Genomic DNA, 24,707 nt, shown 5'->3' with positions numbered 1-24,707 from the left:
ACACAATGTCACACAATATGGCCGAACACAGCAGACCTACTAGCTCACATTGCCTCACAACACATAACAAGCGCAACGCTTTGTAGGCTTGTAGATCGGCTGTTTTCGCCCCACCACGCAGCATGGCAACACCATTCTACAGAGACAGCAGTGTTCATTCTTCTCTTTTATAATTAATATGATGATTGTGAATTTCACTTCTAACCTTTACTGAACACTGGAACATGACATTCCCAAAAAATAAAAAAACAAAAAAAGATAACCAAATAATATAACCAAAATATAACCAAAAATATAAAAAAATATAAAAAACCAATATAAAATATAATATATATAATATATTATATAATATATTATATATATATAATATAATATATATATATATATTATATATTATATAATATTATATAATATAATATTATATAATATTATATAATATAATATATAATATTATATAATATTATATAATATAATATTATATATAATATTATTATAATACTATATATATATATATATATAATATTATATAATATAATACTATATATATATATATAATATATAATATATTATTATATAATATTATATAATATATAATATATATAATATAATATTATAATATTATATAATATAATATATAATATTATAATATAATATTAATATAATATATAATATTATAATATAATATTAATATAATATAATATTATATAATATAATATTATATAATATAATATTATATATATAATATATAATTATATAATATTATATAATATTATATAATATATATAATAATATATATAATATATTATATATATATATATTATATATATATATTATATAAATATAATATATATATATATATATATATATATATATATATAAATATAAAAAAACAATATAACCAAAAATATAACCAAAAAATAAAATAAAAAACCAAACCTATTTGCCAAAAATAGCTGATCTACAAGCGTGTAGATCTGCTATTTTTGGCTAAAGTTCTCCTCAGAAAAGGGATGAGAGGATTGTTCATTTATTCTAAAAGAATGGTCCTCCTATCACACATAGATTTGGTGAACTTTTATTTTGAAGGCTACTGCACTTTTATTTTGAAGGCTCCTGGCTTATTGTAGCTAACTCCCAGGCCGGAAACGCTAATGCAGCTCACTTCACGGAGCTCAGACGGAGAGCCGATCCTATTGTGTGACGTCATCAACAGTCGCAGGACCCCCGCGCTAGGATGGCAGAGCGAGCAGATATTTGACCCACAGTGGCTTAAAGTGAGGCAAAACATTTTTCTCCCTGCCATGTAGTTCCTCCCAGGCACCACATGAATGGTGTGTGAATGGGGCGCATGGCGCTGGGGAGCACTAGAACGGAAGCGATGCTCGTTTTGTCGTTAGAAGAAGAATTTAACCGATTGGAGGACGGAGTCTGTTTGTTTTGGTCATAGAGTTATAAGAAGGTTTTGGTTTAGTTCAGCATGCACGCATCTCACAGCGACGCCGACGAGTTATCGATCGGATACATAACGGCGATATTAATCAGATTAATGTAAAAGAAGATGATACGGAGAAGGGCCGTGGTGTCGTGCGAGTCGATGCACAGCGACTGTTCCCCCCCTCAGTGCTGCCAACGATCTAACAGGTAATAATAAAGTTTTAAACCCCTCCTCTGAGGTGAATTCACATGTCATAGCAGCCACGATGGTGAGAATTGGTGAAATCTTGTACTATGCCTAACCTAAACCTATCTTGCGACGCTGGTGAAACAAAACGAGCGGCTGCGCTCAGCCTGGAGCTGTTGTGTTCTTGTGTATGAAGTCCGTGTTATACTTCGTCATACGACGGTGTTGCAGCGAGCAACCAGTCGGAAAAGTCAAAACGTGTGACCCAGTTCTTTCTTAGTACAATGAACTGAAGCATACATTGGCCACGATTGGATAAAATACTGGGCTGCCTGTTCCACTTTAACTCGAGTATGAATGAATGAATTAGGCCGATGTGTATTGTCAAAAACATTAACAGTGAACAAATTATTTGTGAATCTATGAAGACATTAATGGTCTATCAACAATGAGTAGCCTGCAGCCTATATGAATGAATATACAGACTAGGCTGTATGTGATCTATACACAATGTAGGCCTATATATTAATTAATGGATGGAATAGAAACCTACATGAGTTGTATACTTTCAACTTCTTGAAAATCATGCACAGAAATGTGGATTTATTTAGGCTGCTCAATTAACAAAGACACATGTTTATGTAAATAGCCTACTTGACAATGAAAAGCTATTTTGCAATTTGAATAACATGATTACATTGATGTATGTTCATTCATAAAGTCACTGGTGATAGACTGTTTTGCTAGTCTATTGTTAACTAACTCTGAGCAAGGGCAGTTAGTATATTTTATTAAAGATTTGTCAACAGAATTGCCAATGCAACATTATTGTATTGCCTGGTAATACTAGCCTACTTTTTCTCAGGACCAAATGGCATTGTTATTTAAAAGGTTGTTCTAACATCTTGCCTCCTCCTATTAGTGTAAGTCAAGACATGCAATGTGCTACATTTCTGGTGTGAAATTTTGTTAACATAACTGTCAAGGTCCCACCCAAAAAGGTGCATGGAACCCCCCAAAATATACGCTGTTTTGTGAGGGAAAACAACAAAAATTGCACCGCGGGCGCTGCGGGCGCCACACTCAAAAAAATGTGCCAGGGTTGGCAGGTCTGCAATGGTTCCTGACTGTTCCTCGGGGACCCATGGTTTGTCTTACCTGTCTGTCGTCCAATGCTTCATTTCCATTGCAAAAGTGCCAGGTCATTCATGGCAATGAGGTGCTAAGCATTTTACGGTCTAATATTAGTCTTTATGTTACAACCGGGGTGAACAGGACTGTGTTCATTGCTGTGGTCCTGCTATAGTAGCGACTTTTAACAGTTTTACTGCCAGCCCATTTCAGTGTTTTTATCTGGTGTAAACCAGATCATTAAAGAGATCATTTTCTGGCGAGACATTCAGGCGACCTAGGCGACCTATTTGCCGATTGGCTGTCCAATGTCACATGGTAACCGAGCTAGTTTCATGATTGGAAGCGGCCCTCCAAACGATGGGATGGGGGGTACTGCATTAGGGCCAATAGCAGGGGACTTTCCCGTTCCTCCAGGCTATGGAATTCTAGACTGGTGTAATGAAATATTTTGTCCAGCAGGGAGCACCATTCCTTCACACTTCACAGGTCAGGCCCTAGAACTCTATGGTCAGGCCCTGTGGTCACACATTTCTGGACACCAATATCTGTGTAACATCCATGCATTTATACAACTGCGAGTCTGCCGCTGCGTGCTTGATTTGGCTGTACACGCTGACTTGTTCATCAGGAAACATGCTCCCTCATCGATTGGATTTTACAAAACAGACCCGCGTCGTCACATTGAATCCTGTTTAAGAAGAGCTTAAACACAACTTTCTAATGTTACATTGATGACGTGAGGAACGCTAAAGTCGTCTTGGTTACATAGTAGGCTATGCGAAAATAACAAAGCTCAGAGTCGCAAATTCAATGATCGCTGCATCAGCACACACAAAACACGTGAGAGAAGTAAATGAATGAAATGGACATCACGTTTAGCCGATTGAACGATTCCAAAAGTCATACGATTGGAAGTTATTGCTACATGCGGCTACATGCGTCTCATGCTGGTTTTGTTAGGCAATAGCCAGGGTCCAGGGAGTGCACAGAATTTTAGAGAGGCATGGGCTGACATTTCTAAAAGGGCCTTTTCATACGGATAAAAGTTAAGGGCTCAAGCCCCTTTTGCTGTATGTGCGCACGTGCCTGGCGACCACCGCGTCACATTACAGACTTATCATTTCAATCCGTTTCTTTGCAAAAACACATTTCTTTTAGAAAACATTTGTATTCTTGTTTCTCCCAGTGTTATGGTTTTTAATGTGTAAATATAGCACTTTATTATGGGGAAAAACGTGTGTAGGCCTATTTTCCTTTTTTAAATCGCTAAAATAGCGCATTTTTGAACACATTTCCTTAACGGTTAACGGTTAATTAACTGATAAGGCCTGACGGTTATCGGTTTAGAAAAAATCTCCATTTGGCCATCCCTAGACATATAGCCTACAGTAAGTTAGAATATTATGAAATATACATGAGAAAGAACACCAACACTAACTTCAACACACCAATACACCAGATTTTAAATTGACTGTGTGTCGATTCTTGTTTTACGACCACAAGAAAACGCTGTTTACACATCTATCCGTTCTGTCCATTCTTTTCAGTACCCTGGGTGACGCTAAATTCCACCATAGTTACACTCATACAACCATTCTAACAAAATGAGCAAATAGCTACTTTTGCGTCGGGCGCTCCACGCATGGGCGATCCACACGTGCATGCTGGTACCGGGTTGCCACCAGCTGCTCAGATCTTTTTTCGGAATGAAAATCCGACTTACGGGTGAGGAGGAAAGTGTGTTTTTATGTATAATGCATTCTAACCAGAATCACAACAAGGCAGACCCAGAATGGACCGTGCACTTCCGTGTTTTCGTTCAGTCACATGATCTGCCACTGGAGGCAAGCGTTTAGGTTCCGTACGGAACCCTTGTTTGTTAAATCTTTAACTATTGAAAAATAGCAGATATACAAGCTCACAGTGCAGTTGGGTTTTTCAAAAAAACTTAGAAAGATTCAGGTCCAAATTCAAATGTTCACGATTCTTCAAAAAATAGCAGATCTACAAAGCACTTGGTGCCGTGCTGTGAGCTTGTGGATTTGCTATTTTTTTAATAGATTTTATAAAGCATAAAATAATAATACGCAGTAATGCGTACCCGGTCTAAATGGTTTCATGTTCCGTGTGTTTTCTTATCCAGAGAGCCCTTGATGTCGCGACCCCTCCCCCAGCCAGGCACCTTTGAGTTCCATGTGAAAAGGATGAACGAGAAGGGGAGGAAGCATGAATGGCAGATGGAGCATTTCAAGCCTCAGGACCAGCTCATGCTAATTAGAGAAGGTAGAGACTCCACATGTGCACACCTGCTAGGCTTGCCTTGGTCAATATTGATTTTTCCTATTAGAGCTGTCACAGTTATTACATAATCGTCTAATCGCAATTATTTGACATAATCACGATTATTTTTCATAATCGTTTCCATGTTGAAAAATGTTCATCTATTTAAAAAAGTCAATAGTTGTGGAAGTAGCCGATCTACAAGACCTACATGTTTCGACCTTGCGGTCTTCATCAGGGCAAAGAACTGGAGCACCAGTCATACAGATCCATTAGTCATACAGATCCATTAAATAGTGGCTATTCACATGATGTTACTAATACACAGGCAATTAATGACCATTGTAATCACGGCACACCCAAAGTATGCAAGCACACTGATTAAGTGGCCTACACATCTACACACCCACAGCAGCCTACTGAGCAAGACAGAATGAGCCTACAATGCAAATGCAGGAGATATGCTTAAAGTCTCAATTATATAACAAATAACAAAATTATCTAACATATAATTTTCCAAAAGTCTGTCTGTCTGAGTGTCTGAGTGTCTGTAACAGCGTTTCTCCTCAATGGCTGGAGCAATTGATCTGAAATCGCATCACCATTAGCATATGAACACACCTGACATAACTGTGAAGCCCGTTTGCCACTTTCACAAATCATATACTGTATATTAGCATTTTTATGGTGTATCTACTATCTATTCTGCATCTAGCATGAGGCACATCTATTCTGCATCTAGCATGAGGCAACATGTTTAACCAGCTCTGTGTGTGTGTGTGTGTGCAGGCAGGCGGGTGTGTATGCAGGCGGGCAGGTGGGCGGGCGGGGGGGGGGGGGGGGGGGGGTTGTATCTCTGTAGCCATTAAACGAAATGGGTATTTCTTACATTGATGCTCCTACATATTATCATGCAAGCACCAGTTAAAGTTACTTTCCATCCCTCATATACTGTGTGCACAGTGCACATCCCATAACCCACACACTGCACAACATTTTGGAGCTCATATCTTTGAACGGGTAAGGGCTAGTATAACAAATAACAAAAATACATAAAGAAAATACATGCCAACAATAATAAACAAATAAATCACAAAGAAAAAGCAAACACAGAAATAAACATTGTGCATAAAATAAGATAGAAACCCAAAACCACTATAGGTAACACATGAAGTCTATGTCCTCATTTAAACCAGGATGGGTTAGAGCGTCTAAGGAATGTATCCAGAAAGTTTCACGTTGATTCAGTTTTTTGAGACGGTCTCCACCTCTGGTGAGGGGTTTGACGTGTTCAATACCTGTAATACGTAAAAGGGAATCATTACTATTGTGGACAGTCCTGAAATGTCTAGCTATGGGGTAGTCCAAGTTATTAATGCGTATAGTGTATTTATGTTCAGCCAGTCTGTCCCTAAGCCGGCGTTTCGTTCTTCCAACATAAAATATATCTGGGCAGGTACAAGTGAGTCTATAGATTACATGTGTAGTATTGCAATTCATAAAATCGTTTATCTTGTACACCTTCTGGGTTTTGAAGTCTGTAAAAGTTTTAGTTTGTTGTACATTAGAACAGTGAGGGCAGTTCATGCATTTAAAAGACCCGATGGGTCTTTTGAGCCAGGTTTCCTTTCTAGTGGGGAGCAGATGGTTATGTACCAACTTGTCACGTAAAGTAGGGGCTCTTCTAAAAGAAACCTGTGGCGGCTCAGGGAATACTGATCTTAAAGTAGGGTCACTTTCAATTATCACCCAGTTGTTCTTAATAATGTGACCAACCTGGTTAGCAACCGTGCTATATTGTGTGACAAAAAAGGGCCGCGGACTAGAAGAGTTCGCGCGTTTCTTTTTTATTAGCAAGTCTGAGCGCTTAATGCTCTTAGTCTTGTTAAGTGCGCGTGAAACAACACCTTTATTATACCCTCTTTCACAAAAGCGGTTGGTCATGTCTGAGGCTTGGGTCTCAAAAACTTCCTCGCTGTCACATATTCGTCTGAGACGTTGGAATTGACCATAGGGAATATTATTAGTCAGATAATGGGGGTGAAAAGAATCAGCTCTCAGTAATGTGTTGCGGGAAGTTTTCTTTCTAAAAATAGTTGTATGTAACATGCCCAGATCATCTTTTGATATAGTGAGATCAAGAAAATCAATGCTGGATTGAGAGTATTCAATTGTGAGTTTAATGTTAGGATTCAAAGAATTTAAATATTTATGAAAACTCAATAATTGTGTCTCAGAACCATTAAATATAAGTAATAAATCGTCAATATACCGGCCATACCATGTAACGCACTTAAAGAACTGATTCACTGGGTTCAGTACAAATCTGTTTTCCCAATACCCCAAATATAGGCATGCATAGTTAGGAGAAAAACACGAGCCCATAGGGACACCAATACATTGTTTGTAAATCTCATCCGTAAACATGAATACATTATTATTGATAATCCAATTCGTAAGTTCAATAATAAACTGCGTGGGTGGCAAACTGTTTCTGTCTGAGAGAAAAAATTCCATAGCCTCTAAACCATCATTATGATCTATGTTGGTATATAGAGATTCTACATCCATAGTAACCAAGAACTGAGAATGTACATTGTTAAGCATTGCTAATCTGTTTAGTACATCTGTGGTATCTTCAATAAAAGATGGAAGCTTATGGACAAAAGGTTTAATATGAAAATCAATAAGTTTAGAAGCCTGTTCAGTTAGAGTACCTATACCAGAAATAATGGGACGACCTGGGGGGTTATCAAAAGGCTCTTTATGGATTTTAGGAAGTAAGTAAAATGAAGCTAACATGGGGTGTTCCACCATCAGATATTTGAACTCATTTTCAGAAATCCATTCAGCCTCCTTAGCTCTAACCAACAAATCATGGAATTGGATTTGCATTGTAGGCAAGGGGTTGGAGGAAAGCTTGATATAATGTTTGGAATTTAGCTGTCGCTTAGCTTCCAAAATATAATTCTCTTTAGACAAAATCACAGTGGCACCACCTTTGTCAGCAGGACGGATCACAATAGTGTCATTTTTTGCCAAATCATCAAGCGCAAGGCGCTCAGTACGTGTGAGATTGGATTTAGGCTTAAAGCCAGACACAGAAGAGTCCACAAATAGTTTTTCAATATCAAAATCCACCTTTTTGGTAAATGCTAACAAGGATGGATTAGACACAATGGGAGCAAAACGGGATTTCGGTCTGAAATCAGGACCTGGAGCAGGGAATACACCAGGTTGTACCTCCGTCCCAGTAGAATTAGAGTCTGTGTGGGAGGAGGGGACTGGGGCGCCTGGGTTTGGATGATTATGTGTATGCGCTCCCTGGTGGTAGTACCAAGTTTTTAAATGTAGATTCCGATAAAAACGGAATAAGTCAACTCTGGTGTTAAACAAGGAGGTGCTGTGTGTAGGGGCAAAGGACATACCTTTGGACAGAACACTCAGTTGGTCTTTACTGAGGTTGATTTGTGAGAGGTTCACTACCGAGGATATTGTTTCCTCGGTTGGTTCCTCAATGATGTGTGTCTCTGGGACGCGCGCTGTGGCTGCGCGTTCCCTCCGTCTGCCCCGGCGTGTCCTCTGTTTGCGCCCTTGTTCGCTGCTTGATTTGCTCTCTGTGGAGGCGGCCAGTCGTGGTCTAAAAATCACACCCGTGTGAAGTGGAGCTGTGTGTGTGTGTGTGTGTGTGTGTGTGTGTGTGTGTGTGTGTGTGTGTGTGTGTGTGTGTGTGTGTGTGTGTGTGGATCATGTGTACCGATTTTTGTGACATTTGAAGAAAATATGTAGGAAAAGGAGCAAAAAGTGTGTTTTGGAGAAAATTCAAGATGGCGGAAAATCTATCATGGCGCAAATGGGCGTGGCCTATATGGGGAGATGCGTCATGACCCAAGGAATCCAGGGAAAAAATATTTTTAATTTTCCGACCTACGGTTCAAGAGTTACAGGCCAAAACGTAAAGTGGGGTGTTATGGCGCCACCATGCGGCCAAATGACACAATTATTTTTTATTTAATCCTTGAAATCATTATGAACCTCCTCTCCAAGTCTTGAAACTCTAGCCCCTATGGTTTGCGAGAGACAAATAATTGAATGTGAGTTTTTGCGATTCCCATTATAAGTCAATGGGGAAAATTAATTCACTAATAAATTAATATCAATTAAACTATAGAACCTTTCTCTTAGAAAAGTAATAGCCCATGATTCCCGAGTAAGCCGGTCGATTTGACATATGGCGCGAGTGTGTGGTGGCAAAACTGTGGGACTAGTGGCGTGCCGAAGTTTAGGAAGTTCAGGCTACATACACACACACAGACACACAGACACACCCACACGGCCACGTATAGGGAGCCTGTGCTTCACACAGCTCCAAAAAATGCTCGGTGTCGTCGGTAGACACCGGTTTTGGGTTTCTATCTTATTTTATGCACAATGTTTATTTCTGTGTTTGCTTTTTCTTTGTGATTTATTTGTTTATTATTGTTGGCATGTATTTTCTTTATGTATTTTTGTTATTTGTTATACTAGAAGCTTTCGGGCGTCTAGTCGGCGACCTGGCCAACTCGGAACAATGTAAATAGGGAATGAATGCCCCGCCCTTTAAAGCAAACCCCATTATACCTGTTTTCATAGGACCCGTTTTGACCATCTGTCTGCCTGTGTCCATTTATGCCCATATATGGAGATATCTGTATCTGTCTGTCTGTCTGCCGGCGTCCATTTTATGTCCATATATGGAGATCACTGCAGTTATAGTTCTGGGTCCATTTTATGCCCATATATGGAGATATCTGTCTATCTGCGTCCATTTTATGCCCATATATGGAGTATCTGTCTGTGCCTCCAACTGTGTTGCAGACACAGTGCCGGTTCCCCCTTTAATGCAAACCTCATTATACCTGTTGTCATAGGACCCGTTTTGAACATCTGTTTGCCTGTGTCCATTTATGCCCATATATGGAGATATCTGTATCTGTCTGTCTGCGTCCATTTTATGCCCATATATGGAGATCTTTGACCATCTGTTTGCCTCTGTCCATTTATGTCCATATATGGAGATATCTGTATCTGTCTGTCTGCAATCCATTTTATGCCCATATATGGGGGCATTCATTTTATGCCCATATATGGAGAACGTGCGTGCCCTTGGGACGAACGGTTCTCGAGATACGCGGATTACATACATACATACACACTCACAGAGATTTTTTTTTGACTCATGTGGCGTACGTGATGTCAGAGCCTTTTATGAAGTGATGTCACAATGAGTCAGAGCTTTCGCCGATTTCCTCCGGAACAGCCTGATGTCAACAATCAACCCCGCATAAGGAGATTCCGAACGTTTCGCGCCGGTTCGGGGTCCATTTTATGCCCATATATGGAGTATCTGTCTGTGCCTCCAACTGTGTTGCAGACACAGTGCCGGTTCCCCCTTTAATGCAAACCTCATTATACCTGTTGTCATAGGACCCGTTTTGAACATCTGTTTGCCTGTGTCCATTTATGCCCATATATGGAGATATCTGTATCTGTCTGTCTGCGTCCATTTTATGCCCATATATGGAGATCTTTGACCATCTGTTTGCCTCTGTCCATTTATGTCCATATATGGAGATATCTGTTTATGCCCATATATGGAGAACGCGCGTGCCCGTGGGACGAACGGTTCTCGAGATACACGGATTACATACATACATACACAATCACAGAGATTTTTTGTTGACTCATGTGGCGTACGTGATGTCAGAGCCTTTTATGAAGTGATGTCACAATGAGTCAGAGCTTTCGCCGATTTCCTCCGGAACAGCCTGATGTCAACAATCAACCCCGAAAAAGGAGATTCCGAACGTTTCGCACCGGTTCGGGGAAACCGCGCGTCGGGTCGGGTCGAGACCCGGCACTGCACTCCGTGCCGCGGCGGGGAACGCGCGTGCCGAATCTGAAGCCGGTGGGACGAACTGTTCTCGAGATACGCGGATTACAGACACACAGACAGACAGAGACTTCTCGCATTTATAGATAGATAATTAAGACTTTAAGCATATCTCCTGCATTTGCATTGTAGGCTCATTCTGTCTTGCTCAGTAGGCTGCTGTGGGTGTGTAGATGTGTAGGCCACTTAATCAGTGTGCATGCACACACACACTTGCATAATTTGGGTGTGCCGTGATTACAATGGTCATTAATTGCCTGTGTATTAGTAACATCACGTGAATAGCCACTATTTAATGGATCTGTATGACTAATGGATCTGTATGACTGGTGCTCCAGTTCTTTGCCCTGATGAAGACCGCAAGGTCGAAACATGTAGGTTTTTAGACAATAAACTTTGTTTTATTTTAAACTCCTCGAGTGCTCGGATCTCATCTCTTTTCTATGAAGTGACTTCTTATTGTCGGAGTGGCAACACTTCCATAGAGGTTAGGGATAGGGTTAGTGTCGGAAAGGGGACATGTCGGAATGGAAACATGTAACCGCCGGGGGGTGACATGCTTCAAAAGGGGTCTTTCAACGATATACTCCACTGTTTTCAGAAGGCTTGGTTCTCAAGCCTTCAAAGTAGAACTGAACAGAATAAACGGACACATAATACATGTTTCTGTTGAATCTGTTCTCCCTCTGCTCTTCTTTTCTCTTCTAATTTATCTCCTTTTAGAAGTGCTGGAGCAGGAGGTGATGAAGCTGGAGGAGCTTCACAACCAGGAATCGAAAAAGTGCGAGCAGATAGAGATGAAGTACGGCTCTCAACTTGCTCTAGAATTATTTAATGCTATTGAAAAATAGCAGATATACAAGCTCGCAGCACCGAGTGCCGCTCTGCCCCATCACTCTTCCTTTTTTTGTGAATAATTCAAGATGAGCTTGATTGATGTCAAGTTGGCTGCTGGTGCGATCGTAGGCGAGAATTGTGTAGCGTTCCATAACGGAAATGACTTGCTCTGGAATTGGTTTTAAAGCCTTTGACAGAGCCATGAAGGCCTCTGTTGCCAATGTCAAAGGCATTCCAGGTTTCCCATGCTTTCTTCTTTCCCCTGGTTGCAAATGCAGATACTGTGTCACAGCCAGCAAAGGCATGGAACACAGGAAGAGCCATGGATTTGTCAGGAGTGGACCCAGAGTTTTGGCAATCTCATGGGCAGGTATAGTGTCTGAAGTGTGTTTTTTACAGTCCCAAATGCCACCCAGCAAGCTTGGTCTTGAGTTATTCACAAAAAAGGAAGAGGAGAGCAACTAAGCCCCCAACTAAGGATGCACTGGTGCAACAACTCAAAAGAGCAGTGTACCAAGGAGTACACTGTTGGGGACAAGCATTTGAGGTGGCACCAGAAATGCCATCTCCAACAGACTGGGGTTGGACAAACCCACTTGATTGGAGACCATTGTGGTCAATTCTTCCACAGGCAAGCCAATCTCTCCTTCAGCTCTTAAGTTGTGGCTGCAAGAAAGGCTGGCAGGGACATTACAAATACAATATATATATATATATATATATATATATATATATATATATATATATATATATATATATATATATATATATATATATATATATATATATCCTAATAGTGCACAGCATAGTGTCAATGTGGAGGAGGCTGTGAAGGAGACAGTGAAGATTGAAGAATAGATTCATCATCAGCATCATCATCATCAACAACGACAACAATCAATCAATCAATCAATCAATCAATCAATCAATCAGTCAGTCAAACAAAAAACATGCATGAAACTTGAAATCAATACTAGCAAAAAAACATGAAATATATGTGCTTAAGAAATAAATTTGAACAAGACAATGAAACCAAATGTATGCAACAGACGCAAAATATTGTGATTTCCTTCTCACATCAATTGACTATTAAATATTCAGCTGGACAGTTTATGATGTTGTACACATTATCAATGGAATCATTGACCATCAAAACATAGGTGTAGAAATCACATATTCTGTATTATTATGTATGGTTCTGTAGATAAGACGCAAAATACATTATCTGGTAATGGCGGATATTAAAATGCCCACCATGGCCACCAGGGAGCTTTTTTGCGATGGCTCCATATCTGACAATGTTCAGGATCCCAAACTATACAAGTGTACCAAGTTTCATACTTTTATTGAAAAGTGAAAAATGTTCGGACAAAACCAGCGGACTACCTCACAACATCACCGAATTGACCATTAACTATTCACCTGAACATTTTACGATGTTGTACATGATATCAATGGAATCCTTGGTCATCAAAACATAGGTCTAGACATCATCTATTCTGTATTATCATTTTTTGCTTAGGAGTTATGATGCTAAATACATTAATTGGTAATGGTGAAAAGTAAAATGGCTGCCATGGCCACCAGGGGGCGTTTTTGCGATGGCTCCATATCTGAAAATGTTCAGGGCCCCAAACTGTACAAGTGTACCAGGTTTCATACTTTTATGATAAAGTGAAAACAGTTTGGACAAACATTCGGACAAAACCATTGGACTACCTCACAACATCACCAAATTAATCATTAACTATTTTTCTGAACGGTTTATGATGTTGTACATGGTATTATTGTAGTCATTGACCATCAAAATATAGGTGTAGACATCATCTATTCTGTATTATCATGTTTGGTTCGGGAGTTATGATGCTAAATACATTAATTGGTAATGGTGGAAAGTAAAATGGCTGCCATGGCCACCAGGGGGCGTTTTTTCGATGGCTCCATATCTGAAAATGTTCAGGGCCCCAAACTGTACAAGTGTACCAAATTTCACGCTTGTATGAAAAAGTGAATGATTCTCGTCACTATCCTCCAGACTTCTGATGGAGTTGGAGAAGCAGCGGGAGAAGAGAGAGAGGGAGAAGAGGGCGTCTCAGGCCAAGCTCACGCTAACGAGACAAGGTAGAGACTCCACATGTGCACACCTGCTAGGCTCACAACACGACGCGATGCGTCGAGTTGTGGGCTCGTAGAACGGCTATTTCCACTATCAATGTTCTTTTTTAAGTATACAGTTGTCAAATATTGTGTCGGAAAGGGGACATGTCGGAATGGAAACATGTAACCGCCGGGGGGTGACATGCTTCAAAAGGGGTCTTTCAACGATATACTCCACTGTTTTCAGAAGGCTTGGTTCTCAAGCCTTCAAAGTAGAACTGAACAGAATAAACGGACACATAATACATGTTTCTGTTCTCCCTCTGCTCTTCTTTTCTCTTCTAATTTATCTCCTTTTCCAAGAACTGGCGGACGTTAAGTTTAAGCTGAGAGGGCGTTTCAACCAGAAACCGTTGCTGACAAGGCACTGCGAGGACATAGAGATGAAGTACGGATCTGAAATAGCTCTAGAATTATTCAGGCACGAGGAGGAGCACCTGCGTCTGGAGAAGTTGATGAAATACGGGGATCAGGAGGACAACAGACGACAGTCCAACTTCATGGACCCAGTGAGTACTAGAGTGTACTAACCAACATAATACGGGGGTGTAAATATCGTCACTGTCGGGAAGAAACCTTTTATCTACAAGTTTCAAATTTGTATGTTTCTTCGCAAAGTAAAGCCCTGCTTCATACTGCACAACAGTAGTGAAAACAGCAGATCTCAACGCCTCGCACCGGTGTGCCCCTTCTCAGGGGCACACCAAAGGTCCCCAGGCACAGTGGTTGAGAAACACTGCAGTATTGGTCCGGTCATTTTTCTTGATTTCTCATACTCTCTGCCTATGGGCCGAAGTCTGGCAATGCCAGGCTATATTATAATACAGTAGATCAGCATTGGCTGGCCACAACCGGTTTGTCACACACTCCCATTGGTATGCAAATTTAGCCTTTTGTTTTCACCTGGCCGATTTGAGTTGGGTATCCTTCACTTAAAGGGCCTACACCATGCTTTTAAAACTATATTTTTTGTATAAATATATGCTCAAAATTGAGTCTTAGACAGGTTTTAACCCTCAAAAAACACTCTGACCATTCTTTTTGTTTGTTCTAGCTCTACTATAATGAGGCTCTCCAGCTGCAATACCAAAACGGCCTCTGTTTGCTCAGGGGCGCATCTAGTGGGGTTTTTCCAGAAAAAAAAAAGTTTTTTGAAAAAGAAAAAGTTTTTTGAAAAAAAAGTTTTTGAAAAAAAAGTTTTTGAAAAAAAAAGTTTTTTGAAAAAAAAGTTTTTTGAAAAAAAAAAGTAAGTTTTTGGAAAAAAAATTTTTTTTGAATTTTTTTTTTTTTTTTTTAAGTTTTGAAAAAAAAAAATATTTGAAAAAAAAGTTTTTTTTGAAAAAAATTTTTTTTTGACTGCATTGCATTTTTTTGAAAAAAAAAATTTTTTTGATTTTTTTTTTTTTTTTTTGACTGAAAAAAAAACGGGAATCCGAGAGTGACGTCACTCTCGTCAACTCTCAGAACATCACTGTTCTGAGAACCCGTGGAAAGCTTTTCATCTCTGTCTGCCCAAAACCAGAGAAAGACACAACGGTCAGAAATAGGACTTTGTGAGGATAGAAGGTGCCAGTGGGACCCCAAAAAAAGGTTTTAAAATAGAAAAAGTGAAAATTCATGGTGTAGGTCCTTTAAAGCATAGCACCCTCAGCCATTGTGGGCTGCCGCCGGCCCTGCCTAGAAGTATCACGTTATTGCTGTATAATACAATAATACCACTACGCTTGTGGTATTACTGCATCATCAAACCTTGACGAGCTGAAAAATGAACACCTCCATGCCAGTAAATTCCACCTTTCAACAATGAAATCATAACATGTCTAAAAAATTTGTGTGGGGGTATATATATATATATATATATATATATATATATATATATATATCTATCAGGGATTGACACTAACGGTTGCCCGACTGCCCGGGGCAAGTAAATAAAAAGGTCGGGCAGGTGAATTGTGCTACTGGGTTGCCCGAACGGGCAAGTGCACATTTTGAGCAACATAATAATGAGATGTGTGCCTATACTTGAACAGGGGCTACAGGGCTAGTTGTCCGTCTCTCTCTCCCTCCGAAGTCCCTCCACACGCCCCACACACACTCACACACTCTCTCACACACACACACACACTGAACGAACGCGCGTGCAGGCAGCCGCCAGCCAGTGGCTATGTGAGCTCCGTCAAAAACAGCGAATCTACAAGGCATACACACTCACATTATGCTACAGCATGGCCAGATTAATGCACGCACTTTACGTGCTGAAGCACAGGTCACCAAACGTTGGGGAGAAAGTGAAAGAAGACAGAACTATTACTGCAAAAGTCGCTAAAACATTGACATGTCCGCGAACGGCGCGAAGCGTCTATTTTACGAGTGAAGCGTCTATTTTCCATGCTATCAACAGTGCTTTCCCGATGTTTCCCTCCCTGTATTGCGCTACATAATGTATTTAATCATGAGCAGCATGCATGTGCACTGCAGGGCAGCCTGCTTGTTAGCGTTCTGTGCTAACAACTAACATAAACACATCTCCGACTCTGACGGTCTGCTGTCCAGCGTTGCCAGGTTTTGTTTGTGAGAGAGAAACAAGCAAGACTATTTTATTTTCTTCTTCCTTTTTTGGTGTGTGTGTGTGTGTGTGTGTGTGTGTGTGTGTGTGTGTGTGTGTGTGTGTGTGTGTGTGTGTGTGCGCGTGCGTGTGTTGGGGGGACGGGGACGGGGGGTAGTTGTAGAAAAAAGTACTCAAAGGTTTTACTTAAGTAAAAGTATCAATACTGCAATATAGAAATACTCTTTTACAAGTAAAAGTACTAAAGTAAAAGCAAAAGTGCTAAAGTGGTTTACATATGTCTTATAATATTATAATTTATATCTGCAGTAAGTAACTAGTAACTAAAGTTTTCAAATAATTGTAGTGGAGTAAAAGTACAATATTAGGATCCAAGATGTGGAGTAGAAGTAAACATATTGTACAGTACTTAAGTAAATATACTCCATCGCTGCGGGGGGGTAAGTGGCCAAGACCTGAGGGCAAGTAGAATATGGCCTGTACTTGCCCGACGGGCAAGTGCCTCTGAGACCTTACTGTCAACCCCTGTATGTATATATATATATATATATATATATCTCTTAATATTATAATTTGTGAGCCAGCCCATGGAGCCCATGACGGCCTATTCCCAGCAAACCAGTAAACGTAACGGTTCCCCGCTTGGCATGTACATTGCTCAATACTCTGGCAAGCAACTAAGCTATGTTTGCTGCCATGATTGTACTTAAATGTCATACAATTAATATAAAACGTAATTTTTTATACAGGCATATATTTTAGCCACCTCTCGCTAGGACCCCCCTCCCACCCTACTGCGCATGTGCGACTGCAGTGCACACAAGTAGAGATGGGATTTATGGCTCTCTGAAGTGAGCCGGATCTCTGGGATCCGTTCCTTTCAAAGAGCCGTTCAAAAGAATGGCTCATTTGAGTTACTATGTAGATTTTGATTATGATTACAAATAACTTCAACCCTATATAAATGTATTTCTGACATACATATGTAGCCTACATACCTGCTATTTGAATTTTGATTATGATTACAAATAACTTCAACCCTATATAAATGTATTTCTGACATACATATGTAGCCTACATACCTGCTATTTGAAAATAGCCGATCTACAAGCTCACAAATGATTTTTTTATTTATTTTCTTTTTTTACATTTTATTCATTGTAAAACCTGTGAAACAGGACATTCTTAAAGTACATTTTGATACCAATACTTTTGTACTTTTACTTAACATTCCAAGTTTCTACTTGTGGCAGAGTATTTCCACATGGATTGCAGTATTGATATTTTTTTTACTTTACTTAATAGAGCACGCACGCCGAACACACACAGTGACACATTCGCGAACGTGCAAATGCTATGGTGTAACTAAATAGCCTACGCATGTAACATTGTGTTGACGGAGGGACGCTACTCTAACGTGCAAGCTTCAATCGTTATATTGCTTTCTGCAATGGAGAGCAGGGGTAGGATGAGGAATAGTGGAATACACAAAAAACATACCAGCGAGGCATTTATGTAATTTCCAACATCAAAAACCCCAAATATTAACAACAATCAACGGGTCGACATGTCTCAGAACGTGCCTACTTTCGCCATTTGATTTCTCCTGACTCCTATTATATTGGTGCTAAAAAAGACTAACTCACTTTCAGACAGCCCAGACCGGGTGGGGAGGTGGTTGAAAAATCTATTAGAAGTTTGCAATAGAAAAAAGTACAGTTTCATGACAGTAAAAATCACTGGTACAAGGTCAACTAAAAGGAGATCCTAGAAAGCCGAGGCTTATTTCCACAGGAAATAAGCCTAATGGGGCCACGGCCGCTTAAGGGACTGGAGGAGGTTGTGTTATTATTTAGGTGGCGTAGAAAATTACAGTAACTATATATATATATTTTACCATTAGTGTCCATGTGTGCCTTTTTGTTCATGATAAATCTTGGATATTATCTCACTACCTTAATCAGAATACGTACCAGCCAGTCTGTCCGCATTTCTGCTAACTCTGCGTCCGACTGTCCGTTGTTCAATTGTGTAAAAAACATAATACAAAAATGCCTCTCCAAGTGCCCATATGTGGGCACTTGGAGAGGTGGCCACCTAGACAACTGGGCACTAGGGACATAAAGTGGAGCACACACTGAACGCGGGCAGCTGCGCAGCGTCGCATCGCGGTATCGACGCACGTGAAGTGCCGTGCGGTAACCCCAACTGGATCAGTTGGGGTTACCGCCAAGTCATCCAGAATCAATTCTATATATATAGAGAGAGAGAATTTCTTAGATTTGTTGTCTTTTGAAATACTGTATATATTATTTTGTAATTTAGGAAAATAAATGTTGATTTTCACTCGAGTCGTGACCCATAAAAATTGGTCTGTGACCCACAAATGGTCCATGCCTCTTCTTTTTATATCCTCCACTCTGGTCTTTCATTTTTATGGCCATTTTATCACTGCTTCTGAATTAAATACTTTATGCATTTCCTTTTCATAGTTTGTCTACAGTTTGATATTTTGACTGTTTGGTATTTATTTTTAACAATTTAACAACTAAATGTAACAATTTAATGAAAAGGTTTATTTTACATTAAACCTTGCATCTAGATTGTGGGCATGTTTTCAAAGAATTTCCAATATGTTCAAAATACTTAAATAGTAAGAATCGCCGATCTACAAGCTCACAACTTATCGCATCCCGATGAGGTATCGAAGATTGGCTATTTTTGCTATTTGTTGTACAGCAAAATATATAGGGCTTAATCAGTTACGTTTTTTTTTTTTTTTTTTTTTTTTTTCAAACCCTGATTATAAATTGCACTTTATCCTGCAGGGGGGATTTCAGTTGTTACAGCAACACATACGGATACATAAATGTCCTAAATGATACAGTAGGATCTGATCATTAAGACCACTCACTATGCAGATGGCAGCGCACAACGCAAACATTTCCAAAATATCATTATGGCCCTACCATAGCAGTGTGCAATGTACATGCTGAAGATTCAAGATTCAGGATTCAAGATGGAATATAGCAAAAGACCTGTCAAAGGACTACAGTGGAAATACGCTTACAATGGAAATGTTTTTTATCCTTTTGGTATTGTCTGACTGTGTACATGGAAAAGCTTCAGCACAAAACTAACACAGAACTGCATGCACTAAACAGCCATCGTTCGGTGTCTTCATTTACTCACTCTTAATCTATTCATCCCTTATCGATTTCAGGGAGATCCTGGTGTTGCTGGTATGAAGGGAGATGCTGGTGTCAAGGGAGAGCCCGTAAGTTTTAACCTTGTTCCAAACAGCTTTATGTATTCATTTTGCTACATTACAATGTAACCCAAACGGCAGGGCTTTGTTTTCATATGAAGATCTTAAAAAACACCTCTCTATTGCCTTGCCCAGGGACACTCCGGACCTCAGGGAACCCCCGGACCTCAGGGTGAGGAGGGCAAGAGAGGTCCCACTGGCGAGGCCGGTGCCACCGGCCCCGCTGGACTCCGTGGAGCCAGAGTGAGTAGTGTCACGTTCACCCAGATCCAAACGGACAGTAAACAACTGTCTAGTTTACACCAATACTGTTGTGTGACTGTGATCATCTGCTAATGTCTGTGGGTGTGTGTCTCCCACAGGGTGCTGGCGGAAGCTATGGTATGCCCGGGCCCGAGGGAAGATCTGGCCCTATTGTGAGTAACCATAAAGAATACGTCAATTGAACAAGTGTGCCTCCAATAGATTAAACGTCCTAATCTAAAATACCCTAAATGGCCATATACCGTAAGCGTAGAAGACTGTGTACCAGTAGTCACTTTAGACCAGTGATTCCCAAACTTTTCACTCGAGACCCGAAAGAGGGATGAGACGTTTGCCCGGGACCCAAACTAGTGAAAATAGCAGATCAACAAGCTCACAATGTGTCGCTTCGCGCCGTGTTGTGAGCTTGTAGATCGGCTATTTTCAATACTTAATTATAATTATTTTATATTTATGGAATTTCATAGATTTGTTTGTTTTTGGTTTATAAAAGTTGTATAAAATTATTATTGCCCCACTGTTTGAGAAACAGCACATTAGACACTGTAATCATCATATATAATATTTGTAGATGCAACGAGGGAGAACACATCTGGTTTTCCCTGTTTTACATTCAACTGTTGACACCTGCTCTCCCTCCTTTTCTTCTCCCTCTCTCTCTCTCTCTCTCTCCTTTAGGGTATGCCCGGAGCCCGTGGTGCCACTGGTGCCTCTAGCGCTCGTGGACCCCCCGGAGATGCCGGTCGTGCTGGTGAGCCTGGTCTGACTGGCCCAAGAGTGAGTTTTAGTTTTCTTTTCTTTTTTAATCAGGGGTCTGTAGTTCTTGTCAATGTAGTGAGTCATTAACCTAATCATTAACCCTATTCTGGGGCTTGCATTTGCCACAAATAGCAGATCTACATGCTCACAACGCGTTGCAACTCAACACGTTGTGAGCTTGTAGATCAGCTATTTTCTGCAAAGATATTCAGTCTAGAGTGAAATCAGGCGTGGGCCTAGTAGGCCTTAATGGGGTCGACCGACCACCTTAAGTGAAATCATAGAAAGATCTTTAGAAAGCAGTGCTGGCACAGCCATCAACGCTGATGATGGTTGGTCTTGCCCTTGAGCAAGACACCTAGCCCTGGATCAGAATATAAGCATATCCACTTGGATGTTCTCAGTCAATCTCAGTGGGCCAAGTTAGGATAGGTTATAGATCACCTCAAATAAAATAAAATCAGCCAGGTATTTTAAGAAGATGAATCACTGATCAATATTTATCTCTTCAGGGTCAACCAGGAAGCGCTGGAAGTGGTGGACCCCAAGGCAAGGAGGGAGCTTTGGTGAGTAAATCCCAACACCCTAGTTCATTCATCTACTACATCAGGGGTGGGCAACTTTGATGATGGAGAAGTACACTTTATTTTCACACTCACTCCAGAGGGCCACAATGCATATACAGCTAAAAAATAGCTGATCTACAAGCTCAAAGCGTGGCAGTGGCGCAGTGCGACATGTTTTGAGCTTGTAGATTGTCTATTTTTGCTATTTTTTAAATGGAATCCTGAATAATTTTCTATCTATTTTTGAATTGGAATCCTGAAAAGTATTATCATTTCTTCATTTCAAATTCATTTATATGTTCTTAGGTTAACTTTATGAACTTAAATACAAATACATTGGACATAAAAAAAAGACTAGTACTAGTCATTAAGCCTTCTAATATAGACTGAAGTAATTAAAGTGGGTCATGTTTGCATGTTTGGAATTGTAACAGCCGAAATCAGTAATATATCAATATTTCAATATTAACCTGCAGGTCACATTAAGTGAAGGTGGGGGCCGCATGTGGCCCCTGGGCCTCCAGTTGCCCATGTATGATCTACATCATCAGTATGGATTACAGCTACAGTATACCTGCACTCCTGAATGGCATGTAATGGAACTTATCTCTCATCCCCAATCAGGGTCCTGCTGGACAAGATGGCCGTGCTGGACCTCCTGGCCCAACTGGACCCAGAGGCCAGCCTGGAAACATTGGATTCCCCGGACCCAAGGGACCTGGTGTAAGTGGATTCAGAACATATATTAGACAGTACCATGACTTGGAGATTAGCAGACCAACAGCATGTTCTTAGGCTTGTTCTTGGCTAATGAGCAGAAGGATTGTCCTGGTATCCTACCAAGGCTGAAGCACACAGGCTACTTATATCTTTACTCTCGAGGAAGATTCCCATAACTTTACATTAAACTTGGATGTACCAACTGCAGTCTTGCTCTTATTCTCTATCACTGTGTATAATAATGACATAATCTCCTTCTCTCTCTCTTCAGGGTGAGGCTGGCAAGCCTGGTGAGAAGGGATCCTCTGGCCCCACTGGACTGAGAGTAAGTCCCAGTCGAGCATCATTTATCACCTACGCTTAGTATATGACAAGTCATTATGTCATCCACAAAGTTGTATATCTGTCACCGATAAGTCATTGTTTGCCTGTCTGCCTTTGTATAGGGAGCCCCTGGCCCTGATGGCAACAACGGAGCAACTGGTACTGGTGGACCTGTGGTAAGTATTAGGATTTCTAATCTTGCATTCAATAAGAAGTTCCTCTTTTGGCTGATGACCACACTGTAACCATCTGTCATTTTTCCCTGTGATAATCTTTGGTATTTTATCTCTTTTATCTCTCTCTCTCTCTCTCTCTCTCTCTCTCTCTCTCTCTCTCTGCTGTTGGGGTTACCGCCAAGTCATCCAGAATCAATTCTATATATATAGAGAGAGAGAATTTCTTAGATTTGTTGTCTTTTGAATTAAATACTTTATGCATTTCCTTTTCATAGTTTGTCTACAGTTTGATATTTTGACTGTTTGGTATTTATTTTTAACAATTTAACAACTAAATGTAACAATTTAATGAAAAGGTTTATTTTACATTAAACCTTGCATCTAGATTGTGGGCATGTTTTCAAAGAATTTCCAATATGTTCAAAATACTTAAATAGTAAGAATCGCCGATCTACAAGCTCACAACTTATCGCATCCCGATGAGGTATCGAAGATTGGCTATTTTTGCTATTTGTTGTACAGCAAAATATATAGGGCTTAATCAGTTACGTTTTTTTTTTTTTTTTTTTTTTTTCAAACCCTGATTATAAATTGCACTTTATCCTGCAGGGGGGATTTCAGTTGTTACAGCAACACATACGGATACATAAATGTCCTAAATGATACAGTAGGATCTGATCATTAAGACCACTCACTATGCAGATGGCAGCGCACAACGCAAACATTTCCAAAATATCATTATGGCCCTACCATAGCAGTGTGCAATGTACATGCTGAAGATTCAAGATTCAGGATTCAAGATGGAATATAGCAAAAGACCTGTCAAAGGACTACAGTGGAAATACGCTTACAATGGAAATGTTTTTTATCCTTTTGGTATTGTCTGACTGTGTACATGGAAAAGCTTCAGCACAAAACTAACACAGAACTGCATGCACTAAACAGCCATCGTTCGGTGTCTTCATTTACTCACTCTTAATCTATTCATCCCTTATCGATTTCAGGGAGATCCTGGTGTTGCTGGTATGAAGGGAGATGCTGGTGTCAAGGGAGAGCCCGTAAGTTTTAACCTTGTTCCAAACAGCTTTATGTATTCATTTTGCTACATTACAATGTAACCCAAACGGCAGGGCTTTGTTTTCATATGAAGATCTTAAAAAACACCTCTCTATTGCCTTGCCCAGGGACACTCCGGACCTCAGGGAACCCCCGGACCTCAGGGTGAGGAGGGCAAGAGAGGTCCCACTGGCGAGGCCGGTGCCACCGGCCCCGCTGGACTCCGTGGAGCCAGAGTGAGTAGTGTCACGTTCACCCAGATCCAAACGGACAGTAAACAACTGTCTAGTTTACACCAATACTGTTGTGTGACTGTGATCATCTGCTAATGTCTGTGGGTGTGTGTCTCCCACAGGGTGCTGGCGGAAGCTATGGTATGCCCGGGCCCGAGGGAAGATCTGGCCCTATTGTGAGTAACCATAAAGAATACGTCAATTGAACAAGTGTGCCTCCAATAGATTAAACGTCCTAATCTAAAATACCCTAAATGGCCATATACCGTAAGCGTAGAAGACTGTGTACCAGTAGTCACTTTAGACCAGTGATTCCCAAACTTTTCACTCGAGACCCGAAAGAGGGATGAGACGTTTGCCCGGGACCCAAACTAGTGAAAATAGCAGATCAACAAGCTCACAATGTGTCGCTTCGCGCCGTGTTGTGAGCTTGTAGATCGGCTATTTTCAATACTTAATTATAATTATTTTATATTTATGGAATTTCATAGATTTGTTTGTTTTTGGTTTATAAAAGTTGTATAAAATTATTATTGCCCCACTGTTTGAGAAACAGCACATTAGACACTGTAATCATCATATATAATATTTGTAGATGCAACGAGGGAGAACACATCTGGTTTTCCCTGTTTTACATTCAACTGTTGACACCTGCTCTCCCTCCTTTTCTTCTCCCTCTCTCTCTCTCTCTCTCTCCTTTAGGGTATGCCCGGAGCCCGTGGTGCCACTGGTGCCTCTAGCGCTCGTGGACCCCCCGGAGATGCCGGTCGTGCTGGTGAGCCTGGTCTGACTGGCCCAAGAGTGAGTTTTA

General features: G+C 40.4%; 1 protein-coding gene across 1 annotated transcript in view; it reads left to right on the top strand.

Moving 5' to 3' along the window:
- The first annotated feature begins 1,300 nt into the window (after positions 1–1,300).
- Positions 1,301–24,707, top strand: part of LOC308293392 (uncharacterized protein) — a 29,248-nt gene continuing 5,841 nt past the window's right edge. The window contains exons 1-17 of the mRNA XM_080735878.1: positions 1,301–1,641; positions 4,899–5,038; positions 11,691–11,769; positions 13,840–13,925; positions 14,265–14,470; positions 19,754–19,807; positions 19,934–20,041; positions 20,161–20,214; positions 20,741–20,839; positions 21,334–21,387; positions 22,012–22,110; positions 22,379–22,432; positions 22,554–22,607; positions 23,612–23,665; positions 23,792–23,899; positions 24,019–24,072; positions 24,599–24,697. Coding sequence (XP_080592004.1) covers positions 1,559–1,641; positions 4,899–5,038; positions 11,691–11,769; positions 13,840–13,925; positions 14,265–14,470; positions 19,754–19,807; positions 19,934–20,041; positions 20,161–20,214; positions 20,741–20,839; positions 21,334–21,387; positions 22,012–22,110; positions 22,379–22,432; positions 22,554–22,607; positions 23,612–23,665; positions 23,792–23,899; positions 24,019–24,072; positions 24,599–24,697 — 1,485 coding nt within the window. The 5' untranslated portion in view covers positions 1,301–1,558. The remainder of the gene's footprint in view (positions 1,642–4,898; positions 5,039–11,690; positions 11,770–13,839; positions 13,926–14,264; positions 14,471–19,753; positions 19,808–19,933; positions 20,042–20,160; positions 20,215–20,740; positions 20,840–21,333; positions 21,388–22,011; positions 22,111–22,378; positions 22,433–22,553; positions 22,608–23,611; positions 23,666–23,791; positions 23,900–24,018; positions 24,073–24,598; positions 24,698–24,707) is intronic.

Source organism: Nannobrachium achirus (assembly GCF_963921795.1).
Source record: "Nannobrachium achirus genome assembly, chromosome: 10".
Lineage (NCBI taxonomy): Eukaryota > Metazoa > Chordata > Actinopteri > Myctophiformes > Myctophidae > Nannobrachium > Nannobrachium achirus.
This window is presented reverse-complemented; position numbering and strand designations above follow the sequence as displayed.